The sequence below is a fragment of the Quercus lobata genome, chromosome 7 (assembly GCF_001633185.2).
Source record: "Quercus lobata isolate SW786 chromosome 7, ValleyOak3.0 Primary Assembly, whole genome shotgun sequence".
NCBI classification, from domain to species: domain Eukaryota; kingdom Viridiplantae; phylum Streptophyta; class Magnoliopsida; order Fagales; family Fagaceae; genus Quercus; species Quercus lobata.
The window spans coordinates 28557988-28577483 of record NC_044910.1 but is presented as its reverse complement, the minus strand read 5'-3'; the positions used below and the strand labels follow the sequence as shown (position 1 = coordinate 28577483).

The following is a 19496-nucleotide window of genomic DNA, read 5'->3' as shown; positions in this document are numbered from 1 at the left end:
TTACCTCATTTTTTGTAAAATTTAGTACATCAATTTGAGCAGTTTTCTTCTTAATTTTTTTTTAAAAGATAACTTTTAAAAAAAAATAAATAAAAAATAGAAACAAGATTCCATTGTGCACAAAATTACACCAAGTGGGTTACTAAACTCGGTCTTACCACCACAAACAATCCACAATCTATCACAGTTAGGAACTGGAAAAGCAACCGCCTGGCAAAAAAATGAAAAAGGTCCCTATTATTGTTCTCTCTTTTTTTAATCTTTTGAGTTTTTAAGGATTCATCACTCATGCTTGAATATTTGTGTGCTTAGTTTTGTTGCTTTGGGTATACGATGAATTTTTGTTTGTTACCGTTAGGTTTCTCAAAGCTTTGTTCTTATATATACAACCATGCACCCAAATAAATGGTGGTTCATCGAGAAAGAAGATGAGGATTTGTCAGTTGGTTCCTGATGAGCTTGGGTAGGTCATTCTTTCTTTTTCTTTTTATTCTTTTTTTAAATGGCTCTTCCTTCTTTATTTTTTTGCAGATTTTATCTTTGAGGTCTTAGAAGTATGCTTTGCAGCTGAACATTTGTAGTTTTCTAAATTCTTTCGTCAAATGTTTTTTTATTTATATTATTTTGTAAGAATTTTTTAAAGTAAAATTTGTAGTCCCATATTTAGCATTTCAAAAAAAAAAACCTTCATGTGTAAGTTATATTTTATGTGCATGCTCAGATACTCTTCTATTATTTTTTCTTCTAAAGGTGAATAATTTAGGGTTGTTATATTTTCCAATCATAAAAATACTCATGGTGTGATGAGTGTTATGCATTTGTGGATAAAATAATTTTTTCATATAAATCTTATCACAACCTTAGGTAATTAGAAAATGTGACAATTTCGAATTATGATGAATGAAAATTATTAACTTAAAAAAATAATAAAGAAAGAAAGTAGATGAGCTTGTGAGTATACGTGTTTTCAGAGGCTAGTCTTTATTATAGACCTAATAAAATCGAGGGAAGACACTCCTTGGAATTTCTTCCTCAATTTGAAATCCAAACCATCTTGAGCTAATTTCACATACTCTACCTCTGGCAAAGTTGTTAAATACCCCATTCTAACTCTTTTTTTACATCTGCAATTTATCCAACTCTTTGTTTTTAATTCAGCTAAATCCACCATTGATACACCCAATTTCATGCAGGGCAAAGTGTCTGGAATTTTTCTTCCATTTTTGTCCAAGTTTAGATAAGTTTGGGGGCAAGTTTGTGTTGTACCATACAAATGCTTGTCTAGTCAAAGAATTGGGAAATTTTCTTTGTTCACAAAATCCATAATTCAACAACTCCGCAAACTGGAGTGTAAAACCATGAAATGTGTCCCATTTCATTGTGCCATTGTCACTAGAAACAAATGGAGATATATGATATTTTGAACCTCTAGGCTATTCTACTTCCTAATCAACCCACTCAGGATACGGTTGCATATAACGTACCTAGTTGCTCTATGTATCTTAGGCCACAAGCCTGCTCAATTAAGCCTAGCAACTGTTCATTTATTGCTTGACCTTAAGTGGATAATTAAGAGGTTTGGCATGTTCATGTGGGAGATGGACAATCGCATGGTAATCCTTGTCCTTGCGGAACACACTTAGGGCATATAGGGGTCTAGAGACACTGGGATTTTCCTGAAATCAAGACAGAAGTGCATCCCCTCCTTGTGGTTCACGACTTACCCTTGCATTTTTGTAGCCATTCCTTGCATCCTCATAGCCATTTGGGAAAAGTTTTGCTATATAATAGGTTATGTGGAAGCAAAAAGAAAGCAACATGTGTCCAAGGGTCATGTGTAATTAATGCATATGATTAGGACCCTTAGATACATGTTGCTTTCTTTTTGCTATCACTTAACCCATTATGCAGCAAAACCTTTCCCTTTCACTTATTTTTGTGGTTCTTCCATTTATTATTGTGGCCGTTCCCTTTAAGACCTCCTCTAGAATTGTTTTATGTTGCACTTGTGGTGGCATATAGGGAACTTTGTTGTGAGAAGTCTCATTCCTAGGAGTTTCTTTTGCTACCTTATTTTGGAAAAAATATACTATCTTTCGGGTATATATATCTTTTTTCTCATAGCAGGTGAGTCCCACTAATAAGTAGGACCCATCTACTATGAGTGAGAAGATGCATATACTCGTAAAAGAGTATACCTTTTCTTTATTTCAAGAAATCCCAAGGTATCTTAATGGGCTTTCCTACCCCTCATGCGTGAAAGAGCACTTCAATGATTTTGTGCAATACTTTTTCAAAAGCTCCTCGTAAAGTCATTTTTAGCTCTTCATCCGCTTTACCTATCATTTGTTTTATGGCATGGTCTAGAGCACCTATTCTAATTTATTGGCCAATGTTCCCAAGAGTGGCATTGGTTTATAACAAAACTTTAAGTTAGTTCTCTTGTTGGGTATGAGCTCGTGTCTTCTATATTTTCCATACTCCTAGTTGTTAATGGCATTTCTCCCACTGTGGTTGCCAATTTGTTTTGTTTGTGATTATATTAATTTTCACATATCGATGTAAGTAGAGTCGTATAAATGTGATTGCCAATCTATTGAGGACCTCTCTCAAGCATTAATGACCTTTTATGAAGATCTTATTCTTGTGATTTTACTTATGAGAGGATGTGATTCGGTAATACCTCAATTATGGAGACTTTTAATCTATCAACACTGATGTTGGTGACCTACACTAAATCGATTATCGAGGTAAACAAATAATACTTCATAAACACGAAAGATTAATGTTTACAAGAGGACTACTTGCATGGACGTTTTACAATGAGCTTGCAAGTTGAAACTAGAAAGCCAATAATATAATAAGAAAGAAGTTCATGTTGTATTTATTTATTTTTATAGAGTTTTAACTTTTGACGGAAACTTTTGATGACTATGCTTATTATCATCAAATCAAGATTCCAATTGATTTTTAGTGTAGACGGAGATTGAAGTTCAGATTTTTTATTTAATTACAAAATATTTTACCAGTAATTTGTTATATGAGTTGTTATTCTCTATTTGCACTTGAGATCTATGATAGTTATTGACAGTTATTATCAATAATTGATAGTTTCTTCTCTCTATGTGTCATCATTTCCTTGCACTTTGATGGAATTTGTTATCGATTTCATGTGTTGCTTGAAATATGGTAACTAACATCATTCCTTTATCAATATATTTAAATTGTATTTCCAGAGTATTGAAGTTAATGTAAATAATAGATTAGTTCATCATTTCCTTGCACTTTGATGGCAGTTATCGATTTCAGGTGTTGCTTGAAACTTGGTAACTGTCATCATCCCTTTATTTATACATTTAAATTGTATTTCTAGAGTATTGAAGTTAATGTAATTGTTTGTAAATAATAGATTAGTTCATCATTTCCTTTTACTTTGATGGCAGTTGTTATCTATTTCAGGTGTCGCTTGAAACTTGGTAACTATCATCATTAATTCCTTTATTAATACATTTAAATTGTATTACCAAAGTATTGAAGTTAATGTAAATTGTTTGTAAATAATAAATTAGGTTTTTTTTTTTTTTGAGGAGCCAAATAATAAATTAGTTAAAGTAATAAAAGTGAATTTTTTTAGTTCAATTTTTTTTGAGTAAAACTAAAATTGACTAATGCTCTAAATATTATACGAATACCACTGTAGTAAAGCTTAACCGGTATGAATTTAGTAGGTGCATGAAGACTGAAGAGAGAAGAAATCATCAAATGAAAGAAAAGCAAATAAGGCGGCTAGCCAAAAATTCCAACCATCTCGATTCAAAGCTTTTAGAAAACGAGTTTCTCAAAAAAAAAAAAAACGGTGTTTTTGCACCTCAAGTGAAATGTGCTTACCAAACTATTAAGACTTGTTTTCATTAGCAAAGGAATCTAGAAACATATTAAAATAATATACTATTAAAAACAAATATATGATTTTTTTTTTTTTTGAGTGGGAATATATGATTATTTTAAGTTAAAGTTTATCTCCTACCTATCTTAATTTAAATCAAAATTCCATATCGCATTTTTCCCAATTTGAACCAGTACTATCGGAAAGTTATCCAAAATTTTAACTTCTAATGGAAAATAATTATTAATTAAAAACAAAACATTCACATATTCACTTCTCAATGATTAATATAAAGTATGTTATTGCTAAAAATAATAGCAAAAAGAACCTCTTTAAAGGTAGATTATTCCATTCATACATTCAAATTAAAGAAAAGACTTGAATTTTGGCAAAGTAAAAGGTCTCATCATTGTTTTATATAGACCATAAGACTTACTATTAACGTTCATCCAAAAAAAATAAATAAATAAGACTTACTATTAACGTTAAAACACTTTTTTTTTTTTTTTTTAATTACCTAAGACTCCTTAGCCTTTTATTCCGAACCAATCACAATGATCCAACTTACTTCAATACCTAACCCCAAAAAATGAAAAGATATCAAAATCGACCAATGATAACAAACCACCACAGCAAACCCACAGAGCAACCGTGCAAGCCACCACAGGCTAACATTGCTTAATCCTTTTTGCCTCTGTTTTTTGGCTAGTTTACGCTACGCTTTATGTTTCTTTCAAAACTCTCTCTGTGTTCCCTGACAACCTTTGTACTTAGACGCTATCTAATCAACAATTACTATTCTCAATTAATTTCAAAATCGAAGAAAAAAATAATTGAATTTTTTTTTGAATCAATAATAATATTTTAATGATCAAAATCATGCATTAAATACAAATCATTCTCTTCTTCTATTCTCTTTTATCTATTTCTCTCTCTCTCTCTCTCTCTCTCTCTCTCTAATCATTCATCAATTCGGGTCGAATACTAGAAGATCCGTTGTTTTTTGTATTCGGAGCTCGGTTCCGGGTTCGGATTCTAGGGTTTGTATTTGGAATTTCGAGAATGGCTCAGGGAACAGGGAGGAGCAGAGTGGTCGGAGACTACTTGGTGGGTCGGCAAATCGGGTCCGGGTCGTTCTCGGTGGTTTGGCACGCGAGGCACCGAGTTCATGGAACCGAGGTGGCGATCAAGGAAATCGCTACGGGTCGACTCAACAAGAAATTGCAAGAGTCTCTCATGTCGGAGATCTTCATCCTCAAGCGGATTAACCACTCTAATATTATTCGCTTGCACGATATCATTGAGGTTCGTTGATTTTTTTTGGTTGGATACTGTTTGGTTGGTGAGAAAATTGAGGAAAGTAGTGGAAAAAGAATTTTGAAGTTTGCTGTTGTTTAGTTAAGAAGCAATAAACTTTAAAGCGCTTTTTTATTTGCTTAATTTTGTTCGTTTCGATGGGAATTTATGTGAGGATTTTTTTTATGGGTATAGTTGACGTGTTGGGAATAGTTTTGAAGGGAAAAGATTTTCCACAGGGTTTTTGTTTGTTTGCCATAGTATACTTTTCTCTCTCTCTTTTTTGTTGTTGTTAATCTAATGAATGAATTAGACAGAGATATAGCTGTGTGTACTTGCTTAGAAGTTGAGGAAATTAGAGGAAAAAGTCAAAAAAATATGAAAATAAAATTTCAATGTTTATTCTTGGGAAGACTATTCATGGGTAATGCAGCCTTTTGGTTTATTTGACTTGATAATTTTGTATGTGGGAAAGCAAAACAAATGGATATTATTTATTTATTTTCTGGGTTCAGTTTCCTTAGTTTTTGTCATCAACTAAACTACACATATAAAAGTCCCAATACAGAAGAGCTGGGAAAACAATGGATTATTAAGAAAATTGCAATCGCCATGTGAAGCTCAAGTCTTATTAGCCTGATTGGGCTTGAGCTTAGTAATGGTCACTTTAGTTACATTAATGGAGTCGATTTTATAAAGTACTGCAGTCTTAAATCACTTGGCCTGATTTAGAATCCATCTGCAATTTCAAAAATTTGAAGGTATTATGTTCAGCTAGTAATGTCAACTATCTATAACAGGTTCAAAAACATTCAAAAAAAGTTTTTGTCTAATATTGCTTCATATAGGTTCCTGGGAAAATACACCTTGTATTGGAGTACTGCAGAGGGGGTGATCTTTCCATATACCTTCAACGCAATGGAAGAGTCCCAGAAGCCATTGCAAAGCAATTCATGCTGCAGCTGGGTACTTCTTGAGCTTTCCTGGTTGTTTCTTAATTTCTATCTTTTGAATCTTCAATGAGTTGGTAATTCAGTGATATTGGAACGTTGTGTATTTTACAGCTGCTGGTCTACAAATTCTTCGTGACAATAATCTTATACATCGGGATTTAAAGCCACAGGTTTGGTTGATTGTTTCCTGTTTAAGTTCCAGTTCTAATTAATATGTGAAACTCTATATATTTCTCATTTCTCTAGACAGGAAGCAAGCTTATGCCAACAAATTTTTTTCCCTTTTTAAAAAAATACTTCTTAAAGCCATGAACAACCAAAACTTGTATGTGCGTAATGGTTTAGTTTAGTTGAGTATATTGTTCAACAGCATTGTAGAAGGCTTGGAAATTGCCAAATGGATGGATTACATGTGCTCTAGTTTATATGTATAATAATTAATTAGGGTAGTATAATGTTCAATTTATAAAAGAATTGTTTGATATGTAGTAATATTGTCATTGCAGACAGTTTTATTGGCATTTCAATCCATTTGTAATGTGTACCATTTGTGGAACAGAATCTCCTTCTTTCTACAAACAACAACAATTCAACTTTGAAGATTGCAGATTTTGGATTTGCAAGGTAAAATCAACGTTATTTTCCTTCCTGGGAGGTAGCCTTTCAGTATTATTGTTGTCATTGTTATCTTTTTGAAGTGATAAATTCAGTCATGCTATCGTACTGCACTTTGCCATTATGAATCCTTGAATTGCGATCCATGCAAATATGATATATGCAGCAGCCCAGGCTAGCTTCTCAATCAACTTCTGAAAACTCTTCCAAGTCTTCTATTGAAAAAGCACTTTTTAGAACCATTTGCCAGCTCCTATGAGAAAAGGAACACTCAAAATAAAGGTGCTCAATAGACTCAATCTCGCCTCTACAGTAAACACACATCAAATGACCCCTGATTCACCAATTAGCAAGTATTTTCTTTCTTGTATGCTTATTCCTCAAAAGCAAGCCAACAAATGAATGCATGCTTAGGATTTAGATAGGAACAGCATTAGGAAACCACACAATTCTCCACTAGGTGACATAAGGCTTTTTGTCGCAAATTGCATTCCAGGTATTTCTACAATTAAAGATTTTATTGGCAGCCATTAGCCACTCAACATGATCATCCCTATGCAATGGCACCTCATGAAGCCTCCCTTGAACCAAAGCCAATTCATAAGACCTAGTTTTGAGTGAAGTTTTTTTTCTTCTCTCTTTTTCCATGGATTTTTTTTTTTTTTTTTGCCAATAAGAGTATGCTTTATACCTAAAATTCTCTTTATTATGTCCAAAAAAACCACAAGGTTTTTTAAAGTAACACTTGAAGTTCATAATATTGTGCCTAATGTCCCCTAGCTTTAGGTGCCTTCCTTGCTTAGACTTAGAGCTTTTGTTGGCACTCTAGTTTCTGGTGGTCAGGGAATGCTCCTAAAATTTGATGTACTAATTAGATCTTTTTTTAACCATCAGGAACGCTTTTCCTTTTAGATAAATACCATTGGATTGAACTTGTGACCTCACCTCTCCATTCCCTTTTGGGGCAGAGGCAATGTCACTTGGTCCAAGGAATTTTTTTTCCCCTGATTAAGCACATGCTTGTTTCCTATACCCTTTGATTCACCTTGGGAGTACACGTGTTGACAAGACATGACATTGGGAGGTTGCGGCATTCAAACACTTCATAATGTGGAATTCTTGGGAAAACAGAAGAAAAAAAAATCACTTGGATGTACCTTGCATCTGACTCTCAATTGACGGGGTTTTCCCTATATCATCTCTCTTAAACTTTTCAATGTTCAGACATTTCAGTTTTCCTTTTGTAGATCTCTGCAACCTAGAAATCTTGCAGAAACCTTGTGTGGCTCGCCTCTTTACATGGCACCCGAGATAATGCAACTTCAGAAGTATGATGCAAAGGTGACTTTCGCTCTTTTCATTTTTTTAGTTACTCATATGATTTCACAACTTCTTCTCATTAACGTTGAACTGAATACACAGGCAGATCTCTGGAGCGTTGGTGCGATTTTATTTCAGCTTGTTACTGGAAAAACTCCATTTACTGGAAACAATCAAATACAGGTTTGATTAGCTTTGCTTTTTTACATACTTAAAGCAGTTTCACATGGTGCGCAGTATTCTTACCTTATTGCTTTTAGTTTCAGTAGTAGTCCTTGAGTTTGGTTAAACTAGTCTTCATGCCTTTAGGGTTTCCTTAATCCAACAGACTTCAATATTGTGTGCTGTGCAGTTGCTGCAGAACATTATGAGATCAACTGAATTGCATTTCCCTCTAGATATCACGGATCTGAGTTCGGACTGCAAAGATTTGTGCCAGAAATTGCTGCGACGTAATCCAGGTATTTCAGATGATGTGTGTGTGTGAGATATCTAAGTAGGCCCAAGAGCAAACAGGCTATATCAGATGCTAAAGTTTGTATGCTTTTCAATAATTAGTATGTTGTCAAATGCATCAACTTTATATTTACTTGTCAAAAATTTTATTTTTTTATTTTATTTTTTGTATATTAGCAAATGGCATAGAGACGTGAGTGATAGAATTACTAACTCAATTAAGGGTTTCCTTCAAATTCTTTCAAGTATCAATCAAGTTATAATAATTGCCCTAGTTTTATTAAGAACCAGGCATTACGGAACTTAATTATGTGCCATAATTGCTATACCTTGATGTCAACTATATATGCATTGTTTGCCAATAAATATAGGACCTTCTTCACATCAATGTAGTTTGGCTTGGGCCAACAAATCTGCCTTGACGTTAAATTGAGTTCAACTTAATTGCATTGACAATAATTGAGGATTGCATGTATTCATTATTCCTGCTGATGCAGACTTGTTGAGGCATGTGACTGCTAATTTGGGTGGTTTTATGACATTTAGATTCATAACTATCCTTCATTCTACAAGTTTTTGATGCATAGAAAGCATGGATTGCTCGAGACAAATGAGCTAAGGAACAATAAATAAGAGCCCTAGGAATCTTGCAATATCTTGCCACTGATATGTGAGAGCCATAGGAAATTTGGTCTTATCTTCCAATGGATTATGAATTCTAATATGAAATTCCACTCTTAATTCTAATCCTGTTTTTTATCATTTTAATTTTCAGTTGAACGACTAACATTTGAAGAGTTTTTTAATCACCCATTTCTTTCTCAGAAGCAACCTGCTGAATCACTGAGGTAAACAATACAAAGTGTTTTGGTTTTGTGGTTTTGTCTCACTGTATTTATCAGTCTTGAAAATAATAAAAATTGCCTGTTGCATGCTGAAGTAGGAGGTCTTCAATACTACTGGATGAATTTCGTTCGCCTGAATGTAATCCTGTGAGGAATATGGAGGAAAGTTCTCCAGATGATTGTCTTCCTTTCTTTTTAGATGATGATTCTAGTGGTGTAGAGGGGAGCCCTTCCTTTGTAAAACGGAGGCCCTTTATGAAGTCCACTTATGGATTTTCTCTTGATACAAAAGTTGATAAAAGGGAAGCAGCATCAACAACTTCTAATAACATTATTCTTACTTCCAGACATGGTAGTTCCACAGATAAATTGGAAAGTACTAGTCCTAAGTTAGACAGCCATAGACCACCCTCAATCAGAAATTTAATTGATCCTCTAAAACCTATGGACCAGAGATCATTTAACAATAGATCAAGAGGTACCAAATCCTAACATGTTTTTGTTTTCCTTTCATGTCACCATATGATTTATCTGGATCCAGCATATGTTAGTAAGACATGGATTTTCATTTTTTGTCGTCTTATTTTCATAGTTTCTGCGGTCATGGAGTCGCTAGAGTCAATTGATCAAGATTATGTTCTCGTGTCTGGACCTCCAATGGATGTGTCATCTTCCTCAGCAAGTGCTTCCAAGCCAAGCCATTCTCCATACAAGTCAGGGTCTCCTCCCCAAGCATTTGTTAATATGACTGACACATCAAGTGCTCCAATGCCAATCATGGGCACAGCTACCAGTAACCCATATCGCATTGAAAACTTGGAAAATCAAAGCTCTGCTCCAGGGACTTCACAAGGATCAATGTCTATAGGAGATGCTTTAGAGCAGCCATCAACTCACTGCATGATGAGGATTAAATCATTAAAACAGTGCGCATCTGCCATTACAGAATTAGAAAATGAAAAGGTAAGTCATAGCATTCCCATTTATGAAATTAATCTTGTTTCTTTAGTATTCCTTCCACAAACCTGTAGGGAAGTTAAAAAGAGCATTTTTTTAGAGAAAATCAGAGTAGTAAATAATAAAATGGTCCCCTGTCCTCCCCCACCACACGGCCAATGAATTTAATGATACATGGTCTCTCTGTAGCACCTCACATGATATATGGTCTCTTGGTGGCATGGGCCTATGTCTGGCCCATTTACTAAGACTATTTTAGTGGTTTCAATCTATTCCTTTGATAGAACTTGATTTCTCTCAATGTCAGCTATACGCATAATTCATTTAGTGTTTCTAGGACAGGTGTTGACCAGCTGACACAGAGGTGGGATATAGCTTGTATGACAGTGGGTCTTAATTCTCAGATGCAAATTCATCTGTATTATGTGATTTTAACAAACCACATACTTTCATAGAGGTGGAGTGCCCCACCATCCCCCCCACCCCCTGCCCGCCAAAAATCCCCTTATACATTAATTAATGTTTTTTATTTTTCTATATTTGTGTGTGTGTGTGTATAGCTTCATTGAAAATAGTAGAAAGGAAATCTTTCCTATTTTATTAATGCCTTTTGAGGTTTAAAAGTTATAAAAAAAAAAAAAATACATATATATATATATTAAAAAGGAAAATAAAGAAAGCAACAATTCAATTGAAGAGAAAAAATTTAGTTACCTTTAAAAGGTGTTAAAACCTCAAATTTTGTATGTAATAATTTATTATGTTTCTTAGAAATGAGAGTCTTACGTAATAAAATTTGGAAATAAGTATAAATAAACTCTATAATTTGATACAGTTTTCAAGTTAAACTCCAAGGTTTTAGATGCACAAAGGGTTACTATATGATTTTAATATTTTAATTTTTTTTATAATTTAATCATTTTACAAGTTTAACAAAAACCAAACATAAGCTGTACTTGAGGTTATTTAATTAATAAAAATCATCGCATGAGAATTTTATGTGGAATTTTGACTATAAAAAAATCACAGCACAACTTATTCATACATATTTTTAAAAAAACCCTAAATAAACACAATATCATGGATATGCCATCTTTTATGAGTAAACATACTGTGTTTTTTTATAAGAAAAATTTTATTGAAAAAAAAAGAAAGACTACTTCATGCAAAATGAGGCATGAAGTTGCCAAAAGAATTACAAACAACAAAAATTTATGTACAAGAAAAAAGAGAATCTATAAACATTGGAATGGAATCACTTGAAGTGAGTCCCCAAGCATAAGACCAATAAAACAAAGTTCCTACAAACAAGGCTATGAGCTGGACCCCTGAACTCCCCAAGTCTTCAAATATTCGATTATTACGCTCCCTTCAAATGTTCCACATCATGCACAAAATTGTAAATATACTGCTTATTACCCATTTAAATTGTATTTTATTGTCCAGATTGATATTAAGTATTATATATGTAATGCATTTGCATTGTGCGTGTGCATAATGTGTGTATCTACATGTATCCATTGGTGTATGGAGACAAATGTATGTTAGTTATAAATTTTGCTCCCATGAAGTCAAATCCTGGATCTGCCAATCATACTTAAGTATACTTGGATGGTTTATTCATGGTAAACTTTTTCTTTTGTTCCCTCAATACATGGTTGTAACCTGATAAATATCATATATCCTTTGACTATTGTTTTGAGGGTATTATTAGGTGGTGGGACTAACTTAATCTTGTTCCCTCATTCTGTTTGTGCCTCATGCTGCTAGCGTGACTCCTTCTGACATGCCTTACAGTAAAACACTTTTTTTTGGGGGGGTTTCTCCTGCTCAGGCTTTAATGAACTTGTTTATGTCTTCAAATTATAACAATATTTGTTTTTCAAAAAGATTGAGACAGGCAGGCAACTAGAAGCATTCTCAATACGACTTGTAATTCTTGCAATTTGGAAGCAAGCGTTGGATATATGCCATACACAAGCTGCCTCAGCTATGGAAGGAAGTCCAAGCCAAGAGAGTACACGATTTAAAAGGAGCACCAGCAAGAAGTATGATAGTCCTGAAGCAGAAGAACGTCTTTCAGTTGGCAGCACTCAATTGCCAGAGGATATTGCCTCTCAGATTGAGAGAGAATTTCTCCTGGAAGTTGAACATGCTGAAGAACTTGCTAAGGTCATTGAGCCTGGTATGACTTGATCTTTGGACTTATCTTAGAGCATTCACATCAACTCGTGCAAAATTTACTGTCTATTTTAGCATAAGAACTTACTTTTTCTATTTTACTTATTCACTTTTCAAAACACTCCACATTAGATTATCTATTTTACATTACATTTCATTAAAATATCAAATTTTCTTGATTTTTTTCTCTTTCTTCACACACATAACAACCACTATCCATCCTCTTCCTTCATGGTTTGGATACGTAAAGAACGAAAAATAAAAAATGAATAGTATCAGTGTAAATTTACATGGTTACTGTAGCAAACTTGTAAATCTACACAATTATACACTGATTGATGTGAGTCATTTTTAGGAAAAACTCTGTAAAATTTATGCATTTTTCTATTATATTCCCACTGATGTAAGTGATCTTATGATGCATAAAGTTTTTCTGTCTCCATATATCATCAGCGATTCAGCATCAGTGTATCAAGTGTTTGTAGCCTGTAAGATAATATGTTTTTCACTTTTTCTCTTATCCTTTTATCAAATCCATTTCATTGATGCCTAAATTTCTATAATAGTTCTTTACCATTTTATTTGATGACTTTTTGAATTTCAAATTGTTATCTGGGTGTTGTGAAGACTAAAACTGTCATATGTACATACACACATTATATTATGTCAGAACTCCACACTTAGTACTAGGATGGGTGACCTCCTAGGAAGTCCTCATGTTGCACCCCTTTCTTTTTACTTATCAAAAAATATATGTGTGTATGCCATGTTAATGGCTTTTATTGTTTAATGTACCTACAACTTATTGGGACTGGGGTCCTATGAGCTAGTGGTTGTAAGTGCAGCATGCCTCAAATGGTGCTTTTCGTTTAGGCCTTAATATCAATATTGGTGCACATTTATGGTATGGGGAGCTTTCTCTGTCATATATCATTTCCATCTCAGGGATTCTGGGTGCTTCTATTCATCTATTTTGTCTATGTTACAAATATGTAAAGAAGGAAGCCTTTTACTTAACAAAAAAAAAAAAAAAAAAAAACGTAAAGAAGGAAGCTTTTGTGGTTTCATTTTAAACTCTGTAATGTTTCTACATGTCATGATTCAGGCAATACAGAGATGCCAGATGCAATGGAGACAATATTCCAAGCTGCCCTTGCTTTTGGGAGGCGTGGAGGCGTGAGTATACTCTCTCTCTCTCTTGCTTAGGAAAAAAAAAAAGAGTTTTTACTTTTCTTTTTCCTGCATTTAGTTCTAGTTAACACTCGCTAACTAGTTGGCAAGGCAAGTTCTTATGTTTATGCATTGTATTCATGCTTGTAGAACTCTTAGGTCAAATTACTGGGTAGGGTTCAGCAGTTTATTCTGTTTAGACAATCTACAGCCCCTACAATAGCTATGCGTCTGAAGTGAGTAGCTCCAAAAAAAAAAAAAAGTAATAAGAAACTTTATTAAAAAGAAAATGACTCCACTACAAAAGAAGCGTACTGGAAATGCAGTAAGGTTTCAATTTACAAGTGTGCAAGAATTTTAAAAGAGTGGAGCTCAAATGTCCTGGGTTATATTCATCTATTCAAACAAGGACCTCAAGTCAATCATCTTAAGCTCCATCGTCTATTGTTTAAGACCTTAAAAAAATATTAATAGGAAATTCTGTATCTTGTTTGCAATGTTAGACCAATTATCTGTTGACATGTCCAAGTTGTGTGTCCATTCAGGCTTGTCTCATTCATAGTCATGCTCCATCAAATATAACATATAATAAGCTCAAAATTGCCTTGTATAATTGATGCGGAAGCTCTAAGAAAATTATATTTTTATTTTAGTCTTATTTAATTTTGGAAGTCAATTGAGTTGAAACTTTTTCCAATGGCTTTGTATTGATTCCAACCAATCCTAGGTGTTGATTCCTAGGTTATTTTAATATTATTTTTCTTCAAATTTGGTGTTGCATCAAGTTTTGGTTTTGTCCTACATCAATGATGCTGTGGAGAAAAGCAGGGGTAGAAATACAAAATGGAATGCATTCACTTTTACATGGTATTGCTTCGAGTCCCTTATATATAAATAAATATATATATATATATATATATATTTGTTTGATAGGTAATTACACACACACGCCCAATGGGATTTGGTGCTCGACTCTTGAGCTCACCCTCCTCTTAGCACATGCAAGGGAAGGAGGTGTTAGCTAAGCTAGACCTCATTACTCACCTTTATTCTCTTTTGATAATTCAATAGTTGGGAGGGAGGGGGGTTTCACCCCTGTATGGCTCCATTGGAAGGCTCTTGGCCCTCACCCTTAGAATTATTGTCTTACGTAAATAATCAAGGTAATGAAACAATGATCTCAAATCTAACTTAAAGGGTAAACATGAAGCTGAGATCTGTCTGTGTACTATGAATAGCAGATGATAGGAATATTAAATATAGTCTTTAGAAAACATTTTAAGTTCATAACATGTTACCATCCAAAATTTTCACTATTATTGAGTGATAGATTGACTCTTAAAAAAATAAAAATAAAAGAAAGTGAGTGATAGAAAATGTTTTCTTTAGCTACTCACTGAGGATTGTTGTCTCATATGTTTGGTAGGTTGAGGAGCTCATGGGTGATATGGAAAAAGCAACAGAATTGTATTCAAAAGCTGTGCGTTTGTTAGTTTTCCTTCTAGTGGAAGCACCATCCCTCATTCTCAATCCGCCATTCTCTCTCACAAACTCAGACCGGTATAGGCTTAGAACTTACATTGATGTCATTAATAACAGGCAAGGTTATTCTAGGTCCCAGCGAATGGCTCTTCTGAACACCCCCTTAGAAACAAGTGACGTTTAGGTACCATTTCTTAATTACTCGTTTCGTTTTACTCTGTAAAATTATTTGTTTGTACAGTTATTCTTTGAGTGTCTGGGGAAGTTGGGATGTTGAAATAGTTGACCTTGTACTGGGATAGGCTGTTGTAATATTACATTTTTGTGATTCAAAGAACGGTGAAATGTGCATTCGTTCTACATTCAATGCACTCTCTGTTCAGATTATCGGTGCAGTAGTTATCATATTTAGAGCTCACCATCTTACAGTTGATCCAGTCGTTGCTCGTAAGTCGTAACTTCTGATCGGTTGAACTGGAAAATGTATATAAGTTTGAAATTTCGTTAGTGCAATATGGGCTGTTTATTTTTTTTATTTTTTTGAGAAAGGATATGGGCTGTGTTTTGAAAGGAGATATTCTGACTTGTATTTTTAAGTTTATTAGCTTTGCCTAAACTTTGTTACTGTTAATGATGGGCAAAAATATAATTTTAAAGGTGGCCTTTATTAGAATCAATAACAAATTATCACTTAGGATTTATTGTGAAAATGTTATGAATGTAACATCTCTCTCTCTCTCTTTCACAACATTTTTACAATAAATTCTAAGTGATAAATTATTGATTTTTAGTCACAAATGTAGTTGTGGTCAATGGCTACAACTCTACTCAATATGTTTTTATTGAAAGTGAATTTTGAGAAATCCAATTAGATTCTAAGTGATAAATTATTGATTTTTAGTCACAAATTATTGATTTTTATTTTAACTGAATTTTGAGAAATCCACCGTTAGATTACATTTTCTTCTTATCTTTTTCATGCTTGCAAAATTTCTATAAAATCAAAAGTCAATAGCTATCATCATCTAGCATTTAAATTTCAAGTTTTTGTAGTCTAAAATTATGCACAAAAAGTAAGTTAATAGATCGAATAATAAATAATAACTAATTGACACAAAATTTGAAATGCATGTTAAGAATATAAAACATGTTTTAATTTTTTTGCTGCAAATAAAGTGTATTAAGAATATAAATAATAAGTAGTCTAATAGTTAAAATTTTAAAATATGTAATGTTAATTTTTTTAGTGAGGGTTATAACCATTGATTACAAATTTACAACTAAGTTTGTAACAAATAACATACTTATAACTTATCTAAGATTCTAAATGATTTTTTTATAGTAATCTTTTTTATTTTGGTAAACTCACTCAGAGTAATCTAACTGCTTCGGAATAGTGTCAATGCCCTGACATGTATTGTATCACTGTGTTGCGTGTAAAAATACAAACAACCAAAAGCTTCCCGTACAGCTAATTGTCCCAAACCAAACAGACCGGGCCTCAAATGGGCAAGGCCCAGATTAGCCCAATCTGGAGTGATTAACCTTATGCTGCAGAAGCACAGAACCAAACTCCCGCAGAAGCACAGAGCCAAACTCCCTGCAGAAGAAATTCTTAGAATAGCTAGGATGGATGGAGAAACTAGTGAGGAAGCCCAAAGATTTGATGACGCCTTAGATCTGCATAATCTTTTCCAGCTTCCTTAATGCTTGCTTGTGTCCCTAAGGAGGAACAAGTTTTGATGATTATGAGAATTTACTTATTGTATACCATAAACACTTATTAGCTGGGTATTACCCCTATTTTAGAGCATTTACTAATGCTGGTACACAGATTGATGATGTTAATAATGTTATTGCCATCATCACTTTGAAAAATGAAGAAGCCCTTAAGAACAATTTTTTTAAGGACACACGCTTTGTCACACACTTTATCACAATTTATACATTTGTCAACCTGTAATTAAATTACGTCACTTACATATAGGATCGTCATTGATACTTGGTAAAAAGTAATCCAATCACCACTTGACATGTGTACAAGTTGTAATAAAGTGTCTCTAGAATTTTTGTCCTGAGAATAGGAAATTTTCCACGGCAAGTTTGAATACCAAGGCCCCTCAAGGTGTCTAATATTGACAAACCTATACCTTACCAAATTCCCTACTCCACTCTCTTGAAAAGTCTTCACAAACTCTATATGACGTTAAGCAAGTGTTCTAGAAAATACAAGCTAAAGTTTTCCTCAATCTACTTGAGCTTAAATGATTCCAAACCCAACCCTACTTCGGTGAAATATGACCTAAAAGTGTGACCATATCACCAGGGACCCATCCATCCCACATATTGTTGTCTAGCCTTAAAAAACACCTCCACCCAACCAACCAAACATTGCCACCAACCCCTTGCCTAAACTCAATCACCGTAATCCTCAACATGTTATTGTTATCACCCCAAACTACCTTAGAGGAAGTTTAAATAAGCCGTCAACTTGATTTGGTAGATCTCATCATGGATACAGTGCCACAGTGGAATACAACATTTAGCCTACCATAAATACTCTTTAATGGCTTCATTGTAAAATATGAAAAATTATTGAGTACTTCCAAAGTATCATAAATGCGTACTTTCCCATCTCATGAATTATGAGTCTCACCATGAATTTAATTAGTGAGATCCACAATTATGTAAGAAAAGAGAGTATACATTTATGATACTCCGGAAGTACTCAATAATTTCCCGTAAAATATAGAGCTTCATAGTGAGATATAGCCATCAATGGCTTTTTACTGTAGATGTAGGCTTCTAAGGATAAATGACATTAATTTCTCACTCTTTCCCTTCTCTTTCTTTATGTATTATTTATTTTATTTTTCATATTTTCTCATATACACTATCATCATATAATAATTAATTAATTAATTATGTCCAACTTTTTGAATATGCTATTACGATTATGTTTTTTTTTTTTGGGTGGGGGGTGGGAATCTATCTAGTCAGAGAACCCTACCTCAACGCTGCGTAAACGCAACCCCTAATATGAATTGCTACACTTAGATGAAGGCCATTATAAAGCTCTTTGAAGGGAGCAGTAGCGGCTCCAAGATATATTTTTAGAGGGGTCAATAAGAAGATGCATTTTGGGTAAAAAATGAATTTTGCAGTCTACGTGATTTCTTTATTATAAAGTGTTATATTTACAAAATTTTCATAACACTTTTCTAACAATTTTAGTTGATAATTTGTTATTAATTTTAATTTAAACTCACTACTGAAATTACTTTTTTTCTATCAGTAACAACCGGTAACATTTGTTACTTAAAATTTGTTGTGAAAGTATTATGAATATAACGTTTTTCATATAAGATAAACTATAAGTTTAATGTATATTATTTATTAATACGATTTTTTATAATATTTTATTAATATAATAAAGATACTAATTATTGTTGCTAAGATTAAATCTTGAAAATAATTTATTGTTTTTAAATACTATAAACATATGAATTATTGTTGTTAAGTAAACTCCAAGCGAGATCTAAATACAATAAAATTTTATGTATTAGTTTATTTCAAATTTTTAAGATCTAACTGATTTAAAAAAAAAAATTAAAAAGAATAAATTTATACTTTTGTTGTTAGGCTTATTATTTCTCCCATATTTTAGGAAAAATTGGTTTGATATTGAGTTTTTTTTTTTTTTTTTTTTTTTTTTTTTTTAAAAAAACAAAATAATCATAATCAAGTTCATTTCAACTAGGCTTTAAAAATATTTAGGTCTAGGGTTCAAAATTTTATTTTAAGAGGGTTAAAAAATAAATTAAAAAATTATATATAAATTTTTTCTTTTTTTGGGCCTGCTCAGGGGGTTCATTTGAACCCCCTGAACTGTTCCTAGAGCCGCCCATGGAAGGGGGCTTTTTTTTTTTTTTTTTTTTTTTTTTTTTTTTTTTTGAGGAAATATTTGAAGGGAACTTGGTTGGCCCATACTCCTTAAAAAATAAGACACCGAATCATGACCTAGAAGCAAAAATAAAAAGGTTTGATACCATAATATTTGGTGCAAAATAAAACAGCGCATATATTCACATAAGAGGAAAATTGATGCTCCAAATTAACGAATATAGATTATAGAATATAAATTCATCGTCGAGAATAACCAAAAAAAAAAAAAAATTATTGAATTACTTTGTTATAATTTATAATAACGAATATAGAATATAAATTCATCATTAAGAATAACAAAACAATTATTTTTATTGAATTACTTTGTTATTTCAATGTTCAAAACTCAATGCATCTCTTTATACAGTAAAACAAACATGGTAAAACTTT

The 19496-nt window shown here is 33.0% G+C and overlaps 1 protein-coding gene across 3 annotated transcripts; it reads left to right on the top strand.

Annotated features, from left to right (window-relative positions):
- The first annotated feature begins 4630 nt into the window (after positions 1-4630).
- LOC115952750 (serine/threonine-protein kinase ATG1c-like) lies at positions 4631-15734 on the top strand. 3 transcript variants are annotated; one of them, XM_031069986.1, is made up of 13 exons: positions 4631-5191; positions 6031-6148; positions 6247-6305; positions 6695-6759; positions 7998-8091; positions 8173-8253; positions 8423-8531; positions 9302-9374; positions 9467-9849; positions 9964-10334; positions 12219-12513; positions 13615-13689; positions 15106-15120. In XM_031069986.1, the coding sequence occupies exons 1-13, from the start codon at positions 4949-4951 to the stop codon at positions 15108-15110; spliced, it is 1971 nt and encodes a 656-aa protein (XP_030925846.1). In that variant the 5' UTR covers positions 4631-4948; the 3' UTR covers positions 15111-15120. The 3 variants fall into 3 exon arrangements, with proteins under 3 accessions (XP_030925846.1, XP_030925843.1, XP_030925844.1); XM_031069983.1 differs by having other exon boundaries at positions 4640-5191; positions 13615-13685; positions 15106-15734; XM_031069984.1 differs by having other exon boundaries at positions 4826-5191; positions 9470-9849; positions 13615-13685; positions 15106-15548.
- Positions 15735-19496: the final 3762 nt, after the last annotated feature.

Coding starts and splice junctions, on each gene's coding strand:
- LOC115952750 (XM_031069983.1), top strand. CDS start 4,949: ATGGCTCAGGGAACAGGGAGGAGCAGAGTGGTCGGAGACTACTTGGTG. Junction 5,192..6,030: donor GCTTGCACGATATCATTGAG/GTTCGTTGATTT, acceptor TGCTTCATATAG/GTTCCTGGGAAAATACACCT. Junction 8,532..9,301: donor ATTGCTGCGACGTAATCCAG/GTATTTCAGATG, acceptor TTTAATTTTCAG/TTGAACGACTAACATTTGAA.